General features: G+C 40.0%; 1 protein-coding gene and 2 non-coding genes across 3 annotated transcripts; 2 read left to right on the top strand and 1 right to left on the bottom strand.

The window, feature by feature from the left end:
• Nucleotides 1-1182: 1182 nt before the first annotated feature.
• Nucleotides 1183-6032, bottom strand: dhrs12 (dehydrogenase/reductase (SDR family) member 12). Its single transcript, XM_037790515.1, has 10 exons — nt 5896-6032; nt 4428-4561; nt 4177-4259; nt 3845-3937; nt 3689-3770; nt 3449-3510; nt 3265-3369; nt 3085-3175; nt 2804-2941; nt 1183-1988 (listed from the first exon to the last, which is right to left on the bottom strand). The coding sequence occupies exons 1-10, from the start codon at nt 5949-5951 to the stop codon at nt 1876-1878; spliced, it is 957 nt and encodes a 318-aa protein (XP_037646443.1). The 5' UTR covers nt 5952-6032; the 3' UTR covers nt 1183-1875.
• A 1335-nt stretch (nt 6033-7367) lies between these two features.
• Nucleotides 7368-7480, top strand: trnal-caa. The gene is made up of 2 exons: nt 7368-7405; nt 7435-7480. It is a non-coding gene; the product is annotated as a tRNA-Leu (tRNA).
• A 2261-nt stretch (nt 7481-9741) lies between these two features.
• Nucleotides 9742-9850, top strand: trnal-caa. The gene is made up of 2 exons: nt 9742-9779; nt 9805-9850. It is a non-coding gene; the product is annotated as a tRNA-Leu (tRNA).
• The last annotated feature ends 8006 nt before the right edge of the window (nt 9851-17856 follow it).

Raw genomic sequence — 17856 nt, 5'->3', positions numbered from 1 at the left:
CGTCGTGTGTTTCAGTGTCCGTTGATGTAATTAATGTGATGTATGTGACGTATTAAAAGAGGAGGTTCACCTACTCCACACACTGTGAGTATGATTGTTGTTTATCAGATCACACCGAGCACAATCAGAACATGAACACATGATCACATGAACACATGATCACATGCTGGAATCTGACTTGTTTTCATCTCTCTTGACGAACTGACAGCAAGAGAAATAACAGCGAAGAACAAGGACTCAAACTGGCTCGGGGTCCTTCTGCGTGGAGTTTGCATGTTCTCCCGTGTTAGCGTGGCTTTTCTCCGGGTTCTACGGTAGGCTGGCAACCTGCACCGGGTGTGACCCGCCTTCACTCAATGTCAACAATGTCCCGTCCAAAAAGGTCCAACAATAACCCCCCCGACTGGATTAACAAGGAGATCAAACGCCTCCTCAACAGGGAGAAGAGGGATTTCACCACCGTCACATTAACACCCCATTAACACCCTGCTGTGGACTCCACTCTCGTCCCCACCATAGAAAGGTCCGTCAAGACATGGTCACCTCCCAGAGGACCAACCTGAACCTGAACCTGAACCTGTATATTATAAGACCTCATATTTGTCCTGCCAGATTAAAAGGTCCTGACACACCAAGCCGGACTGTGGATCAAGTTTTTGCGGTGTGTCCTCACCGTCGGCTCTAGTCTGCCCGTGACAGTTTTTTCGTCCGATTCAGTGCGTTGGATCTGAGAGAAATCACTCTGATTGGCTGTTCGGCTTAAACCAATCGGTGCACGAGAAGAGAAACGGAAGTGAGGAAAGCAGCCCGACGAGTAGAGTCACAGCGATGTGAACATCTGGAATGAAGCTGAGTGGTGTGAAAATGTTTCATGTTCGTATCATAACAGCTTGTATATCCTCCGTCCTCGCTCTTCCTGTTTCCCTTTCTGAATGATGGATACAGACTACCACCGCCTGCTGGTGTGGAGAGTTATTGCCTCTCTCCAGCAGCAGAACGTGCGTGCTAACTGGCTGTCGGCTGGAGTCTCTGCGGTGTGTTCGAGTGCGACTTGTCAGCCAAAACGGAGACGCGACAGTCGACCTTCGTCACCTCTAGTTCTCTAATGTCGACTTGGTGTGTCTCCGGCTTTAGACCTAAATTGGGCATCACACATCTACTCTGAGGACGTGACACGAGAAGGAAAATGTATAAATACAATTTATTAGAAATTAAACATCTAAACAAAATGACCTGAAATTAAACAATGATTATAAACAAATTACATTATTTGTGACATTTATACATTAAAGCATCTGTGAGGTATACATTCTCCTAGTTAAAGGAACACTTCACCCACTAAATGACCGTCTTTACGTCATCTACTCACCCCTGTTACCTTTAATATAACAACCGTAAACAGGGTTTTAAATATTAAAGTTTTAGTGAAGATGTTTGTGAGGTAGTGATCATCCGACCGGATCAATGACACTGATTATTCTGCACCAGCTGTGTGAGAGTTTGATGTTTTAATATAGTTTAACTGTTAAATGCGTCCGATGTTTACTCTAACTCTCCAGACTTTTCTCTGTTTTCAGATTCTTCGTTAACCGTGGAGACGTGAGAGAAGAACTAGTTATGAATTGATGAAAACACGAGGTGAGTAGTTGAGGGTCATTTTGGGGGTGAAGTATTTTTATATTTAGATGATAAATAAAGAAGCAGATTAAATATTGATCAACCTTCTGGTCTGGAGACGACTTCACTGCGTCTTTCTGTTCTTTAGAGTATAAACGGTATAAAAGCGTCGTCCTGTACGTTAAGAACAAGCTGATTGTGTAAACATTAGTGATGAACTGAGGAGTGTTTGGTTTTAAACGGTTTTCAACGGAGAGATCAAGGTTTGAACTTGAGGGCGAACTCGTCCAGCGCCGCCAGCAGCTTCTCGTCCTCCTGCGGCGAGGACCTGGAGGACGCCAGCGGGAGGTGAGTCGCCACCGCTTTACGGTCTGGACGACATTTAGAGAAAGAGACACGAGACAACAGGAGAGACGCTGTTACACATGATGATAATATTCAGATAGTTGGTTACAGATTTTAAATTGATGCGGTGTCATAGAAACATGAAGGACGAGGCTTCATCACTCTTCTTCATCATTATGACATACATGCTCTACTCTTTACAGGAAGCCTTCGTTTCTTATCAGTTGAGATGCTTCTGAATCACTTAGTGAGAAATTAAAGCCTCCATCAGCACCAACAAAACAGTCTAAGTCTTTTTTACAGATATTTTTCAGACTTTCAGACTTTTTTTTCGGACTTGACCGTTTTTCAACGCCAAGATTTAGCGTTTGTTAAAATGAGATCTACCTCAACAACAATACATATTTAATGCTAATAATATAATATGTAATAGTGTAACACTCGGGCCATTATATAATATTAATATATTATTAATGATGGCTGTATTCCATTAGGAGGAGCTCCTGGTATTGTGACTCTTAACTGACCTGAACCGTCGTTAATGTTATTAATTACACCTTAAAGATCTGCTGTGAAAAAGACTTTAACTTTTGATGCTTCAAACGGAGGAAACATTTACAACGCAGGACTTTTACTTGTCAGTTAATCAGAGCTTTTTCTCTAAAAACAGCTGGAAACGAGGCTGACGACGAGACTGAACAGTCAACAAGCTGTAAAACCAAAACTAGGAGCTAAAAGAGGCTAAAAAGAGTCGGTGATAACTCGTTCTCATATCAGGAGTTCTGCTTTGACTCTCTTATCCAGATGAAAACACAGAGAGTGAATGTGATTATGTTCTGACCCTGGAAGAAGAGTCCGCTCGGCTGCTTGGCGGCGGCGGCGGACGCAGCGAGCCACACCGTGGTGTCGGCGCCCATCGCCTCCGTTCTCAGCTTGTTCTGCATCTTGGCGTGGAACGAAGGCATGGACGTCTGCACCGCTGCAGAGAGACAGACATGGAGGGATAGATCATTCAATCATTATTATTATTATTATTAACGTGTATTCAGATATGAATCCAGCGTAACGGCGTTAGTGTAATGGCGTTAGTGTAACGGCGTTACTGTAACGGCGTTAGCATACCTGGCGTGTCGGCCCAGCCGGGGTGCATGCAGGAGAAGTGGATGTCTTTGTGCTGAGAAGCCCAGCGGTCCGTCAGGATCACCTGCTGCCGCTGGCAACACAACAACACTAAACATTAAACACAGATTTACGCCTAACGCCGCCATGGCGAGGCGTGGTAGTGAAACGGTCTCTGTTTACTTTGTTCTGAGCGTACGCCGCGGTGCCGTCAAACACTCCCTTCTCAAACTGGAGGTCGTCCACGTTGAGCTTCTGGGTGAGCATGCCGCCGGACGACACGGTGACCTGGAGGAGGAACATTCATTATGTATAATAAAGCATCAGATTCATGATGACAGTAGGAGCATCTTTAACTTGAACCCACCACTCGGGGGTCTTCAGCCTTCTTCAGCGCCGGTATCAGCGCCGTGGTCAGGACGTACGTACCTGAAAATACAGGAAGCACAACAGGAAGTTCACCTGTTACTGCTGACGATCCAAACTACATCATCAAAAACTCTCAAATAAACAAATAACGGAGCCGGAGAAAGGGGGTAATATTCAGAGAAAAAAAACTCTAAATTTACAAGATAAACTCAGAAAGAGTATTACAGTAAATACTCACCGAGTGTGTTGGTGGCGAAGTTCTTCTCCAGGCCGTCCTCCGTCAGCTCTCTCTGGTTCACCATACAGCCGGCGTTGTTGATCTGGTGATTAACAGGTGATTAATAACTATACTGATGAACCGACACAGACTGGACCGTCTCTACTCTCCACCCACCAGGACGTGGACGGCGTTGCTTTGTGAGAAGTTCTGGGCGAACTCCCACACCTGTCTGGCGCTGGACATGTCCACCACGTGGACGTGGACGTTCTGGGAACAAACAGGAAAACAGAGGTTTTAATTTTCTTATGTGATTCTTTCGCTACATATTTCATTAGTTGAACTATTTTCTTGTTTATTATTATATTAATTTGTTTTTGTCATTAATCTTCAGGTTCCAGCTTTCAGATGATGTTCACCACTTCTATGTGACGTCTACTGTTGACCTGCTATCTCCCCTAAACACCCCCTGGACCGCCTAAAGAAAGAGGGAGGAATGCAGATCTCACCTGATTTTTACTCTTTTCCATGATTTCCTCTTTGGCTGCGTCAGCTCGCTCTTTGTTTCTACACACCATGTGGACGATTCCTCCTGCAGACTCACACATGAACTCATATCAGCGTCACCTCTCGCTGTAGTCAACATCCTGGATCATATATATATATATATATATATATATATATATATATATATATATATATATATATATATATATATATATATATATATATATATATATATATATATAACATCACTCACCTCTGTTGGCGAGCTCCAGCGCGGTGGCTTTCCCGATGCCGCTGTTGGCTCCGGTTATGACGAAGGATCTCCCGCTCAGGTTCACGTCCAGGTCTGCTGGACAGAAATGCTTCGCTGCAGCTTCATAACCGCTCCTGTTAATAACAATCCTTAAAATATTAGTGAAATATTAAAAAAAATATATATATGTAAAATATCCTTTAAAATATTAGAGAAATATTTTAAAAAAAATATCGGTGAAATATCCCTAAAATAAAAGTAAAATATCAGAAAAATATTATAAATAATAAAATATATAAAAAATATAAACAGACAATTATTTTTTAAATATGCAAAAAACATTTGTAAGATATTAAAGAATTATTAAAATGAGCTCCACCTTTACCAACGGCAACATTAAAGTGATGAACAAATAAAATATCCCAAAAATATTTGAAAATATGCCAAACAATATTAGTAAAATAGGTTAAAACACTAGTAAAGTATCAGACTTTTTTCTAAGTAAAATATCTTGGAATAATAAGAAGTATTAGTAAAATATCCAAAAGATATTAGTGGAATACTTCAAAAAAATATTGAAAGGGATGAACAAATAAAATAATAGTAAAATAGCAGAAAAACATTATTAAAATATCAGACATTTGTTTTAAATATCCATAATAATATCAGTAAAATATTCTAAGAAATATTAGTAACAAATCCTTAAAATTAGAGTGAAATATTTTTTTAAAATATATTAATAAAATATCAGAAAATATCAATACATTATCAGACTAAATAATAATATATATAATTAGCAATCATTATCATAAAGTAATATATTATAATATAGATTACTCTGCATAATGAGTACTTTTACTACTTTAAGTATATTTTGATAATACTTTGTGATATTTTGAACGCAGGACTTTTACTTCTAACAGAGTATTTCTACACTGTAGTATTACTACTTTAACTTGAGTAAAACATCTTAAAGTACTTCCTCTGACTAACTGCTGATTGTGACATTTTACAGGTCTCCTGTCAGTATTGTGTAACCGCTGCTAGTTAACCAGTAACAGTAATATACTACTATATATGATATATATTTATATATTATTACCACTAAACAACATGTGTGCTGCAACCTGGAGTCTGAGGACAGTTATTATTAGTTAATATTACTGTAATAAGGAGGATTATATGTTGAATAAACCATTAAAGCTACTATAGATGAGACTAAGGTTGTTCCAGGTGTCAGTAGACTCACCTGGTGAACTCACCTGGTGTATTAAAGCTACTATAGATGAGACTAAGGTTGTTCCAGGTGTCAGTAGACTCACCTGGTGAACTCACCTGGTGTATTAAAGCTACTATAGATGAGACTAAGGTTGTTCCAGGTGTCAGTAGACTCACCTGGTGAACTCACCTGGTGTATTAAAGCTACTATAGATGAGACTAAGGTTGTTCCAGGTGTCAGTAGACTCACCTGGTGTACTCCTGGAGTCCTTTAACGAACCAAACCGCGTTCCTGTAAATAGACATGTTATTAATTTAACTGTAAAGTGTCTCAGTTTGTCTGTTAAAGGTTAAAGAGGAGCAGAGAACTCAGAGAACAGAGTCCAGTGTTCAGTTTCATAACAGTGACTCTGGAGGAGGAGCTGCTTATGTAGTAACAGGAAGTCACGTGTTTCACAACCGGAAGTACGTTTTAAATGTGTCTCTAGCGCCTCTAGTGGAGTTGTTAGAGTACTGCAGCCTCTAGTGGAGTTGTTAGTGTACTGCAGCCTCTAGTGGAGCTGTCGGTGTACTGCAGCCTCTAGTGGAGTTGTTAGTGTACTGCAGCCTCTAGTGGAGTTGTTAGAGTACTGCAGCCTCTAGTGGAGTTGTTAGTGTACTGCAGCCTCTAGTGGAGTTGTTAGTGTACTGCAGCCTCTAGTGGAGTTGTTAGAGTACTGCAGCCTCTAGTGGAGTTGTTAGAGTACTGCAGCCTCTAGTGGAGTTGTTAGAGTACTGCAGCCTCTAGTGGAGTTGTTAGAGTACTGCAGCCTCTAGTGGAGTTGTTAGAGTACTGCAGCCTCTAGTGGAGTTGTTAGAGTACTGCAGCCTCTAGTGGAGTTGTTAGAGTACTGCAGCCTCTAGTGGAGTTGTTAGAGTACTGCAGCCTCTAGTGGAGTTGTTAGAGTACTGCAGCCTCTAGTGGAGTTGTTAGAGTACTGCAGCCTCTAGTGGAGTTGTTAGAGTACTGCAGCCTCTAGTGGAGTTGTTAGAGTACTGCAGCCTCTAGTGGAGTTGTTAGAGTACTGCAGCCTCTAGTGGAGTTGTTAGAGTACTGCAGCCTCTGGTGGAGTTGTTAGAGTACTGCAGCCTCTAGTGGAGTTGTTAGAGTACTGCAGCCAACACACATCATTTATTTATTATACAAAAGTGATAACTGAAGATATAAAGATAATATTAATCAATAAATAAAGAATAAAATAAAATATAAAAAAACAAAATGCCAAGGGATAATATATATGTACAATATTGTACAGTGTTAATATTTAAAAAAAACTACCTTTTTAGTCTGGCTTTTATATATTTATTCATCTGGCTTATTATTTATTTATTGTATTTTACCTTTTTGGTCTAGCTTTTAACTGAGCTTTATTTATTTAATTATTTATTCATTTATGTATGTATTTATTACTTCCTCTGGTGTTTCCTCAGTAAATAGGGTAAGGGTTAGGGTTAGGGTTATTTCTGCAGGTTTTAGGAGACTTATTAGTCAATAAATAGGGAACCTGGGTGAATCCCAATACAGCAGTCGATCCTTTGAGTTTAACGAATTAATTAAAGCTCGAATATAAATATTTTAAAAGCCGTAAAGAACTAAATATCTCATATATACCCAACAGTTAGTAGTAATACATATTACATCACAGATAGTTAAATGATTATTTGGGCGGAAGCAGCATTGTTGTCAGGATGGCCGAGTGGTCTAAGGCGCCAGACTCAAGGACTAAAACCTTCCTGAACATGACGGGACTTCTGGTCTCCAGATGGAGGCGTGGGTTCGAATCCCACTTCTGACAATACCTTTTAGCACGTTGCTGTTTATTGTTACTAGCGTTAGTTAGTGTCTGGAAGGGAACCCGTGAATGTTTTATTGTTACAAGCGTTAGGTAGAAAGGAAGGGAACCCGTGAATTGGGGGGAAATCGCGAGATATTAAAGTTATTGTCACATGACATCAAATCTCGCGAGAGTTTTTTTTTGCAGATCTCAGATCAGATTTCGTAATTTCCGGTTCCTAACTTTTCACATTTCTAATTTTTTTTATATGAATAATTCAAACTCACAAATTTCTGACATGATTAATATGATCACGGGTAAATATATTAATTGTAAGAAGTGTTTGTAAACTTAATAATTATGTTAATAGTTTCTACCCATAAACCCTGGAATGACACCGTTGCTTAGTAACGAGACACCGTTGCTTAGTAACGAGGCATTTTGGGTTAAAACAGTAAAATAATGTTTAAAATATAAATAACTGTGTCTTATGTTGGTTCGTGGTGGCTATGATATGTTTTAACTTGCCACCAGGCATTGTGTGAAGCCTTTTCAGCAGCTAATATGGGAACAACTGTAGTAAACAGTGTTAATCTGACCGTTATAAGAATAATATAATACAAGAGAGGAATGCTAACCGGAAGTTAGCCAGCTGAAGCTAAAAGGAAGTTACATGTAACCAAAGAGTGTTAAAGCAAAGAGATAAATCTCCGGTGTTTTTTTTGACAACAGCCTCTACCGCCATTCAAAAAACAATAGTAAAATATCCTGAAAATATTAGTGAAATATTTCAAAAGATACTGATGAATTATCCTTGAAACACAAGTAAAATATCAGAAAAATATTAATAGATTATCAGACACTTTAAAAAAAAAAGAATATGCAAAAAACATTTGTAATGTATAAAAAAAAAAAATTAAAAGTAGCTCCACCTTTACCAACTGCAACATTAAAGTGATGAACAAATAAAATATCCCAAAAATATTAGAAAAATAGCAGGAAATTATTAGTAAAGTATCAGACAATTTTTAAAAATATTTTTAATAGTATAAGTAAAATATCTAAGAATACAAAGAATATCCAAAAATATTAATAAATTATCAGACTTTTTTATCTATCTATCTATCTATCTATCTATCTATCTATCTATCTATCTATCTATCTATCTATCTATCATTACTTATATTTTATTTACTCATTTTAATTAAATATGTATAAAATATAGATAAAAAATATTAGAAAAATATCTTTAAAATATTAGTGAAATACTTCAAAAAACTATTGAAATTAATGAACAAATAAAATATGCCAAAAATAATAGTACAATTTTAAAGTATCAGACATTTTTTTTAACTATCCATAATAATTTAAGTAAAATACCCTAAGAAATATTAGTAAAATATCCTTAAAATATTAGTGAAATATTAAGCCTCTACCGCCATTCTGGACTAAAAACGTTAATTATGTTTATAATATTTTATTGTTCAACACATTTCTTTAGAATATGACAATAGAAATAATGTTGTTTTACTTTTGTATGGTACTTTGTAGGCGGATGTTTTCAGTCCAAAATGGCGGAAGCATTTCTCTCGCCTCCTGACGTTCTGTGATACTGTATCTTTAATGTTTTTAAGTGAAATTATTGTCATACTCTTGTGTGGTCTTTTTAAAAATGATCTACTTATTTATTTATTTTTATTGTGTTTTTATTTTTATTTTATGTTGGTTTTGTTTAATTTCTGTTATCCTTTTATGTTTGGCACAGCTCTTTGTTTATGTTTTCGCTATGCTTCTTTTGTATGTAAATGATTTTAATGTTTTCTGCTGTTACTATGGATACTGTCATTTGGAAATAAAAAAAAAAAAAAAAATGGATAGTGTAACAGGCTGGAGCCAACATGGCGGCGCTCTGGAGCCAACATGGCGGCGCTCTGGAGCCAACATGGCGGCGCTCTGGAGCCAACATGGCGGCTAGTTAAACGGAGTTTCTTTGTCTCTTAAATAAGAACATTTGTTTGTTAAATGCTTGTTGATGAAAGAGTAAATCCATTCAGTAAACCGGCTTGGTTGACTACTTCCTGTCTATTTTAAACCACAGGATCGTATTTTTACTAAATAATAACCTCCTGTCAGTAAGAATCTAACTCATAAAGCGTTAAAGCGGTTTTAGTGTATCTCCCTGTTAAAGCAGCGACAGACTGCAGCCGTAACCGCCTCTGAGCTGAGCATCTGAGCAGTTGAGCAGCAGTCAAACAGGCATTTAGCGGCCGTTGAACACAGTTGTCAGGATGGCCGAGCGGTCTAAGGCGCCAGACTCAAGGTTTCAAACCTTCCTGAACAGGGACTTCTGGTCTCCGAATGGAGGCGTGGGTTCGAATCCCACTTCTGACAATAACTTTTCGTGGTTTATGTGACACGATATCAGCCTTTAGAGATAGTTTATAATCAAATACAAACCGCCTGTAATAAACTATCAATCCATCAATCTATCAATCCATTCCCGCGGTAGCTTTTACGGTAACGTTTTCACATTGAATCACTGTGGTTTAAATAGGCTTATATAGGTTTAAATAGGTTTAAATAGGATCTTTTTAAAAATCTGAATTAAAATCTGATTTCAGAATCAGTTGCTATTGTATAAGCAAGAAAATAATGTAAGAAAATATAAATAAATAATGTTTATACTGCTACAATATGACATAATATAACATAATATAATAAAAAATATATAATTATTAAAATAAAAAATAAGAAAATGAGAACATAAGAAATATGTACAAATATTTGCATTAAGACGTGCAATATTTAACAAATAACCACAGTGCAAATAAGTGAATACAAAATGCTGAGAAGTGGGATCTTTTAAGTGAGTTAAATATAAATGCCAGAATGGTATAAATAAAAAATAAATAAGTATATTTCTTGAATGTGCGGTATAAATGCAGTATTAATGACAGTATTCTACAGTTTGCAGTGTCAGTGACAGTATTTTACAGTTGAATTACTGCACAAATTATTGAACAGTTAAGTCAGGATTGCATATAGCAGCTGACGGATGAAATAAGAATTAATGACAAATAAATACAAAATTATAATTTACGTATAAAACACAAACAAGTATTACATATAATACTATATAAGATACATTAAGAAAGATAAATTATATAAAACAGTAGTTCTTGTGTTTCATCAGCAGAGGACGCTGCTCCTTCATTAGTGGAGACAGATGACAAGTTTTACTTTATTAGTGAGTTAACAAAAGATCACAATATGAGAACTAGTCATATAAAGACACAATGACAATAAGATGTAGGATAAGACTAAGGATGACAAATAAAATACAAAATAAAGCATATATACATACATGAAACAGAAGATTTGTGTGCAATACATTTATATTTCTGTTATTTCGTTATTTATATATATCTCTTTTGTATTAATTCCCTTATTTATCTACTCTTGTTTAATTTATTTATTCATTTATTTTTTTTATTTTACATTTATATTTGAATGTGTGTATTTGAGTATTTGTGCATTTACTTATTTATGCAAGAATACATAAATAAATAAGGGGTGAAATGGAAAGGGAAAATTGTGCATAAATAAATAAATTTAAAAATAAATAAATTCATAAAGAATAAATGCAAAAATAAATTAATACATTTTGAAAATTAACACAAATATATAAAAATGGAAAATTAAAACAGAAGAGTAAATAAATAAGGGAATTAATATAAAGATATGAAGCAAACTAAAACAAATATCAATTTATGTCATTTTATCAATTAATGACATTTATTTTTAATATTATTTTTGCTACATTAATGACATGTATTTATTTATTGAGTCATTCATTTTGGCAGGCCCATCCTCCATAGTTTACAATTTTTTAAAAAAAATGTATTTAATTTTATATTTATTTTTAAATGTGTGTATTTGTGCATTTATGGTCCAAAGATCTTTAGTGAAAAGAACCGTTTAAGTAAAAAGTAGAGAGAAAAGTGTTGTCTTTACCGACGTCAGAGAAAACCAAAACCCAATGAAGAACAGTTTTCTTTTTGGTCTGATGAAACAAATATTAAGTTATTTGGACATAATAATGATGAGGTTTGGAGGAGTTTAGTTAATGAATTCAACCCTTAAACTAGAAGTATCATGTTCTACTTTGAGAAGTAATACATTAATTAAAATAATATTTTTTATTGTTATTCACATTCAATAATTACTCTTTTTTTTATACATTTATCAATAAAAGTTTTCAATTCTAACAGCTGCATACTATCAATCTACCGTCACGGTGGGGGTAGTGGTGGAGGTGGCTCAGGTTGTCGTGGTGGACGAGGCTCCAGTTGTCGTGGTGGGACCGGCGGTCGTCGTGGTAGACGAGGCTCCGGTGGTCGTGGTGGACGAGGCTCCGGTGATCGTGGTCGAACCGGCGGTCGTCGTGGTGGACGAGGCTCCGGTGGTCGTGGTCAAACCGGCGGTCGACGTGGTGGACGAGGCTCCGGTTGTCGTGGTCGAACCGGCGGCCGTCGTGGTGGACGAGGCTCCGGTTGTCGTGGTCGAACCGGCGGTTGTCGTGGTGGACGAGGCTCCGGTGGTCGTGGTTGAACCGGCGGGCTTCGTGGTGGACAAGGCTCCGGTGGTCGTGGTCGAACCGGCGGTCGTCGTGGTGGACGAGGTTCCGGTGGTCGTGGTCAAACCAGCGGTCGACGAGGCTCCGGTTGTCGTGGTCGAACCGGCGGCCGTCGTGGTGGACGAGGCTCCGGTGGTCGTGGTCGAACCGGCGGCCGTCGTGGTGGACGAGGCTCCGGTGGTCGTGGTCGAACCGGCGGCCGTCGTGGTGGACGAGGCTCCGGTTGTCGTGGTGGACGAGGCTCCGGTGGTCGTGGTCGAACCGGCGGCCGTCGTGGTGGACGAGGCTCCGGTGGTCGTGGTCGAACCGGCGGTCGTCGTGGTGGACGAGGCTCCGGTTGTCGTGGTCGAACCGGCGGTCGTCGTGGTGGACGAGGCTCCGGTGGTAGTGGTCGAACCGGCGGTCGTGGTGGTGGAGGAGGCTCCGGTGGTAGTGGTCAAACCGGCGGTCGTCGTGGTGGAGAAGGCTCCGGTGGTAGTGGTCGAACCGGGGGTCGTGGTAGTGGAGGAGGCTCCGGTGGTAGTGGTCGACCCGGCGGTCGTTGTAGTGGAGGAAGCTCCGGTGGTAGTGGTTGAACCGGCGGTCGTGGTGGTGGACGAGGCTCCGGTGGTAGTGGTCGAACCGGCGGTCGTCGTGGTGGACGAGGCTCCGGTGGTAGTGGTCGAACCGGCGGTCGTGGTGGTGGAGGAGGCTCCGGTGGTAGTGGTCAAACCGGCGGTCGTCGTGGTGGAGAAGGCTCCGGTGGTAGTGGTTGAACCGGGGGTCGTGGTAGTGGAGGAGGCTCCGGTGGTAGTGGTCGACCCGGCGGTCGTTGTAGTGGAGGAAGCTCCGGTGGTAGTGGTTGAACCGGCGGTCGTGGTGGTGGACGAGGCTCCGGTGGTAGTGGTCGAACTGGCTCCAGTTGTCATGGTGGACGAGGCTCCAGTTGTCGTGGTCGAACCGGCGGTCGTCGTGGTGGACGAGGCTCCGGTTGTAGTGGTCGAACCGGCGGTCGTGGTGGTGGAGGAGGCTCCGGTTGTAGTGGTCGAACCGGCGGTCGTGGTGGTGGAGGCTCCGGTCGTGGTCGTCGAGGCTCCGGTGGTAGTGGTCGAACCGGCGGTGGTCGTGGTGGAGGAAGCTCCAGTGGTCGTGGTGGAGGAGGCTCCGGTTGTGGCAGTGGTTGAACTGGCACCCGTCGAGGACGAACCAGTGCCAATCATGGTAGACGTGGAGCCGGTGGTCGTGGACGAACCAATGGTAGACGTGGAGCCAAGGGTCGTGGACGAACCAGTGGTCGACGTGAAGCCGGTGGTCATCGAGAGGGTTGACGTGGAGCCGGTGGTCGTCATGATGGAGGTTGGGCGCCTAGTCGTCGTGGTGGAGGGTGGGCGCCTAGTCGTCGTGGTGGAGGGTGGGCGCCTGGTCGTCGTGGTGGAGGGTGGGCGCCTGTTCGTCGTGGTGGAGGGTGGGCGCCTAGTCGTCGTGGTGGAGGGTGGGCGCCTGGTCGTCGTGGTGGAGGGTGGGCGCCTGGTCGTCGTGGTGGAGGGTGGTTGTGTTCCAGGAGTCGTGGACCCTGGTATCCAGTTTACTCCGGTGTACGGCCCTTTAGGAATTTCTCCAAATCCCCACAACTCATAAATCCCTGCACCATAAACTGCCTCCACTCCGGCAGCCGTGGGTCTACGGGTCACTGAGCTGACAGGCGCCTGTGAATTGTACGGTTCAACGGGAATATCGTCAAAGTCCCACATTTCAAACACATCCGGTTCCTCCAGAGACCTCCTGACGTGACGCCTCCCAACTGACGGCAACGTGGGGGAACGAGCTGCCAGCGTTGTGCACAGTTTCCCAGCAGAGTCAACGTAAACCAGTTCAAACCCAGAATCCTGTCGACAGTCTTAATGTCAGTTTTCACACTAAATTATTTAACGTGTTTTGCAGCCGACTTACCTTGTTTGGTAACTTTGATATCTCCACAAACAAAGCACTGGGCGTCCTCCGTTGTCTCACCGAGTATCCTTCGTTAGTGGAAAAATCTGCCATAAAAAGAAAAATGTCAGACATTAGTTCATAATTATGGTTGTGATGCCCCTCCCCCCGTCCTGGAGGCTGCCCTGGCCAACCTCAGCAGGCAGTTGGCTGACAAGGGGGGGGGGGGGGGATTGAGCTCACCTGGGCCTTCCAGGCTATAAAAGCTGCCCCATGTGCTCACTGTCTCTCTTCCTGCAGCCACATCCACCTGACATTACCTTTATTTGGTTCTGCACCCTCAACACCTTCCCAGCACATATGCCACACATCCTTGCTCTATATTTATTTGATGACATTACTAATCTACACACTCCATTGTTCATTTTATGTTAAGCCTCATTTAATAAATTGTTTGTTTTATATATAACCTTGTGTGAACTCCCTTTTTGTCACATTCCCTGAGCCAGTTTGTGAAAAATGGGGGCTCGTCCGGGATTCCAACCCATTTGGTAAGGTTGAGCAATTAAAAGCTTCATCTATATGTATAATAATGTCCGAGGGGCGGAGAGACATTAAACAGGTAGATCAAAGTTAACCGGGTCCTTACCGAGCTCCTTCACCTTCTTCAGTATCGCTTCTCGAGGCAGCTTCACAGTGACACGTGTTGTTCTACAGGTCACCAGCAGTGGCGTTACTGGATTCTCACAGACCGCCACGCCAATCCTGTTCTCCTGCCGGAGACGGTCGAAGTAATGTAGTTTCAACGGGCGGAAACCGCCTCCATCTCCAGTCTGAGGACACACAGATTGTCATTAATTATAGAAGGAGGCAATTTAGTTCATACTTTGGAGCAAAGATCTGTTCTGTGGTAAGTTTACTGGCCAATAACGGTCGTTTGAATCATAAGAAAAAAGTCACAAGGGTAATCTTATGGAAGGTGGAACCTGCCAAAAATAAAAAATAAATAAATGTTACTAAATGCTGCAAAAATAATATTAAAAACAAATGTAGCCATTAATTAATAGATAAAATATGACAAATTGATATTTCTATTTAATTTGCTTCTTTATTTATTTTTGTGTTAATTCCTTTATTTATTTTAATTTTCTTCATTTGATTCTAGCATTTATTTTTTTATTGACCTTTGCATTTATTTGAGTATTTATTTTTTAAGGCATATATTTAATTTATTTCTATATAATTTTCCCTTTGCATTTCACCCTTTATTTATTTCCCCCAAATGATTTATTTATGTTTTCTTTTCTTTCTACATTTCTGCGTCATTATGCAAATGAGGGGGCGTCAAGCAACATGTGTCCTCTCAAAATTGTGCAGAAATGAATAAATTAAATGCATAAATACATACATTTAAATAAAAAATAAATATATCAATAAAAATAAATGCTAAAATCAATAAATGAATAAAATGAAAGACTAAATAAATAAGGGGATTAATAAAAAGATACAATTTCAGTGAAAGGATGAACCCTGACCAACACAAGGCATCATGGGACTAGAGATGAGGAGGTCAGATGGAGCCTGAGGATTCGTGGTGATTAGTGTGGACAGATAAATGAACATGTTACCGGTGTTGCTGTGTAGCAGCCAGTAGAGAGAAGCTTCACCATCAACCAGCCTCTAGAGACATGAATGGAACTGTGACACCCGGCAGGCAGCGACAACAACCGCCTCCCATCTGTTGGACCAACATGAGGAGAAACATTAGAGTCTTCTTCTGACAACGACCGCCTTCATTCCTTTCTCTAAAGAGGTGGACGGATCAAACACACCTTCCAGACGCAGATCTGTGTGTCTGATGAGTGAGAAGCGCAGAGAAAGAGTTCCTTTACTGCAGCGATACTGAGGCTGGTAGAAGTCTGACGGCTCGGGACTCTTTACACTTCCTGAAATACAGAAACAAGAAGATTAAACAAGAGATGATGCCAGAGGTCAAAGGGGAAGTTAATTACAGAAATAAATAAGTTTGGGGAAATAAATAAGGGGTGAAATGCAAAGGGAAAATTGTGCATAAATAAATACATTTTAAAAAAAAAGAACACAAATAAATAATGAAAATTAATTAATTTTGAAAAGTAATACAAATAAATAAAGCAAATTAAAACAGAATATCAATTCATTTAACAATTTATCAATTAATGGCTACATTTATTTTTACTACATTTAATGACATGTATTCATTTATTTTTATGGCAAATTCCTTGTTTTCTTCCTTTGTGATTATTATTTATTATTTTAGTTTGGCGTTTATCATAATTAATACCTTTGATTTTTTGTTTTTACATGCTTCCTAGCATGTTTGGTTTCATCTTTTTCAAATGAAGTAATTTGGGTTGGTTTTTGTGCATGAAGCCATGATTCTTGACTCAAATGATCTGTCTACCAAGCAGACGCTCATTAAACCATTAATTGATTTTAGAGACATCAAGACATGCAGAGGTGAAATTTAAAATAGAACATTTATAGAGAAAATGGTTAAAAAAATAATTAGTGATGCACCGATACGGATATATACTGGCACTTTAATTCCTGATTAAGTTTTGACCAATTTATTGCTGCATTAAAAAAAAAGTTTACACTTGAAATTGTAATTCCTGTTAATTTAGAAGATTTCGTACCAAGTTGCTGGCGTACGATTTATCATTTTAATAATAAAGAATTAAATACATTTATATCTATGTATTTATTTGTTACATTTTGTTTTACAAAGTGATGTTTAAATTACACCTGATGTCTCCTTACACATAACAGAATGATTTCAGTCACTTCCACACAGTGAAGTTACAGATTATTAATTAAACACCATAGTGGTGAACCTGAATGGAACCAGGCCATAATCACTGATTGATCACACCTGTGTATCCTGCAGCAGGTCCAGCTGGCTGCTGGATGCAGGTGGGTCTGAGCTGAACCTCATGGTCGCATCATAAAACTAGTTTGGATATTTTGGAACAACAACAATCTTTAGAAGTGATATTCTTACTTATTCTGGTTAAACGGGTTAAATGGGTTCTATTTGAGGGACCAGCTGGACTAATGAAGCTCAGGTGAGCTGCAGGTGATCACCTGAGAGGAAATGCCAGACAGGCGCTGGGAGACTCAGCTGGTTCTGGTTCTGGTCCTCGTGGCCGTCAGAGAGCGCGTCCCGGTGTCTCTCTGCGTTGTTGAGTCGAGCTAGAGTCAAACCGATCCAAACCCAGGCCATCAGTGAGGACACCATGCTGTCGATCCGGTCTGTCTCCTCTCTGCACCACGCGAGGCCGAACAACCTGCAGACCTGACGCTCACCTGCAGACCTGACGCTCACCTGCAGACCTGACGCTCACCTGCAGACCTTAAATCCGCCTCATTAAACACTAAAGCGGAACAGGTGCGTCTCTCAACTGGACGTCACATTTGTTTTTTTGTTTTTTTATTTATTTGCACATCTATAAAACTGCATAAAATCCAGTCACCGAAAAAAAAACAAGAAATGTGTGATGAGAGGTGAAGAACCCCCCCAGGAGAAAAATAAACTATAACAAAAAAGGAAGAAAGATTTAAACTAACATCATTTAAAAAATACAACAAAAGTTCAACAACAACAAGAAGAACACAAAATGAGCAGAAAAAACAAACAGTCAAAAACAATCCAATAAAAACAATGAACTATATCAAAGAACAGTAAAGAAGAAAAGAAAATATATCTAAACATATCAAAAGATAATTAGACATCATGAATTAAATGTGATGATAATTTCCTTTTAAACTGTTCTGATGATAACGAGCTGTTGATAATATACTGTATATGTTG

Source organism: Sebastes umbrosus, chromosome 13, assembly GCF_015220745.1.
Source record: "Sebastes umbrosus isolate fSebUmb1 chromosome 13, fSebUmb1.pri, whole genome shotgun sequence".
Classification (NCBI taxonomy): domain Eukaryota; kingdom Metazoa; phylum Chordata; class Actinopteri; order Perciformes; family Sebastidae; genus Sebastes; species Sebastes umbrosus.
Note: the sequence above shows the minus strand (reverse complement) of the source record. Positions and strands in the feature narration are given on the sequence as shown.

Coding starts and splice junctions, on each gene's coding strand:
- dhrs12 (XM_037790515.1), bottom strand. CDS start 5,951: ATGTCTATTTACAGGAACGCGGTTTGGTTCGTTAAAGGACTCCAGGAG. Junction 2,942..3,084: donor CGGCTGGGCCGACACGCCAG/GTATGCTAACGC, acceptor GTCTCTCTGCAG/CGGTGCAGACGTCCATGCCT. Junction 1,989..2,803: donor GAGCGGACTCTTCTTCCAGG/GTCAGAACATAA, acceptor AATGTCGTCCAG/ACCGTAAAGCGGTGGCGACT.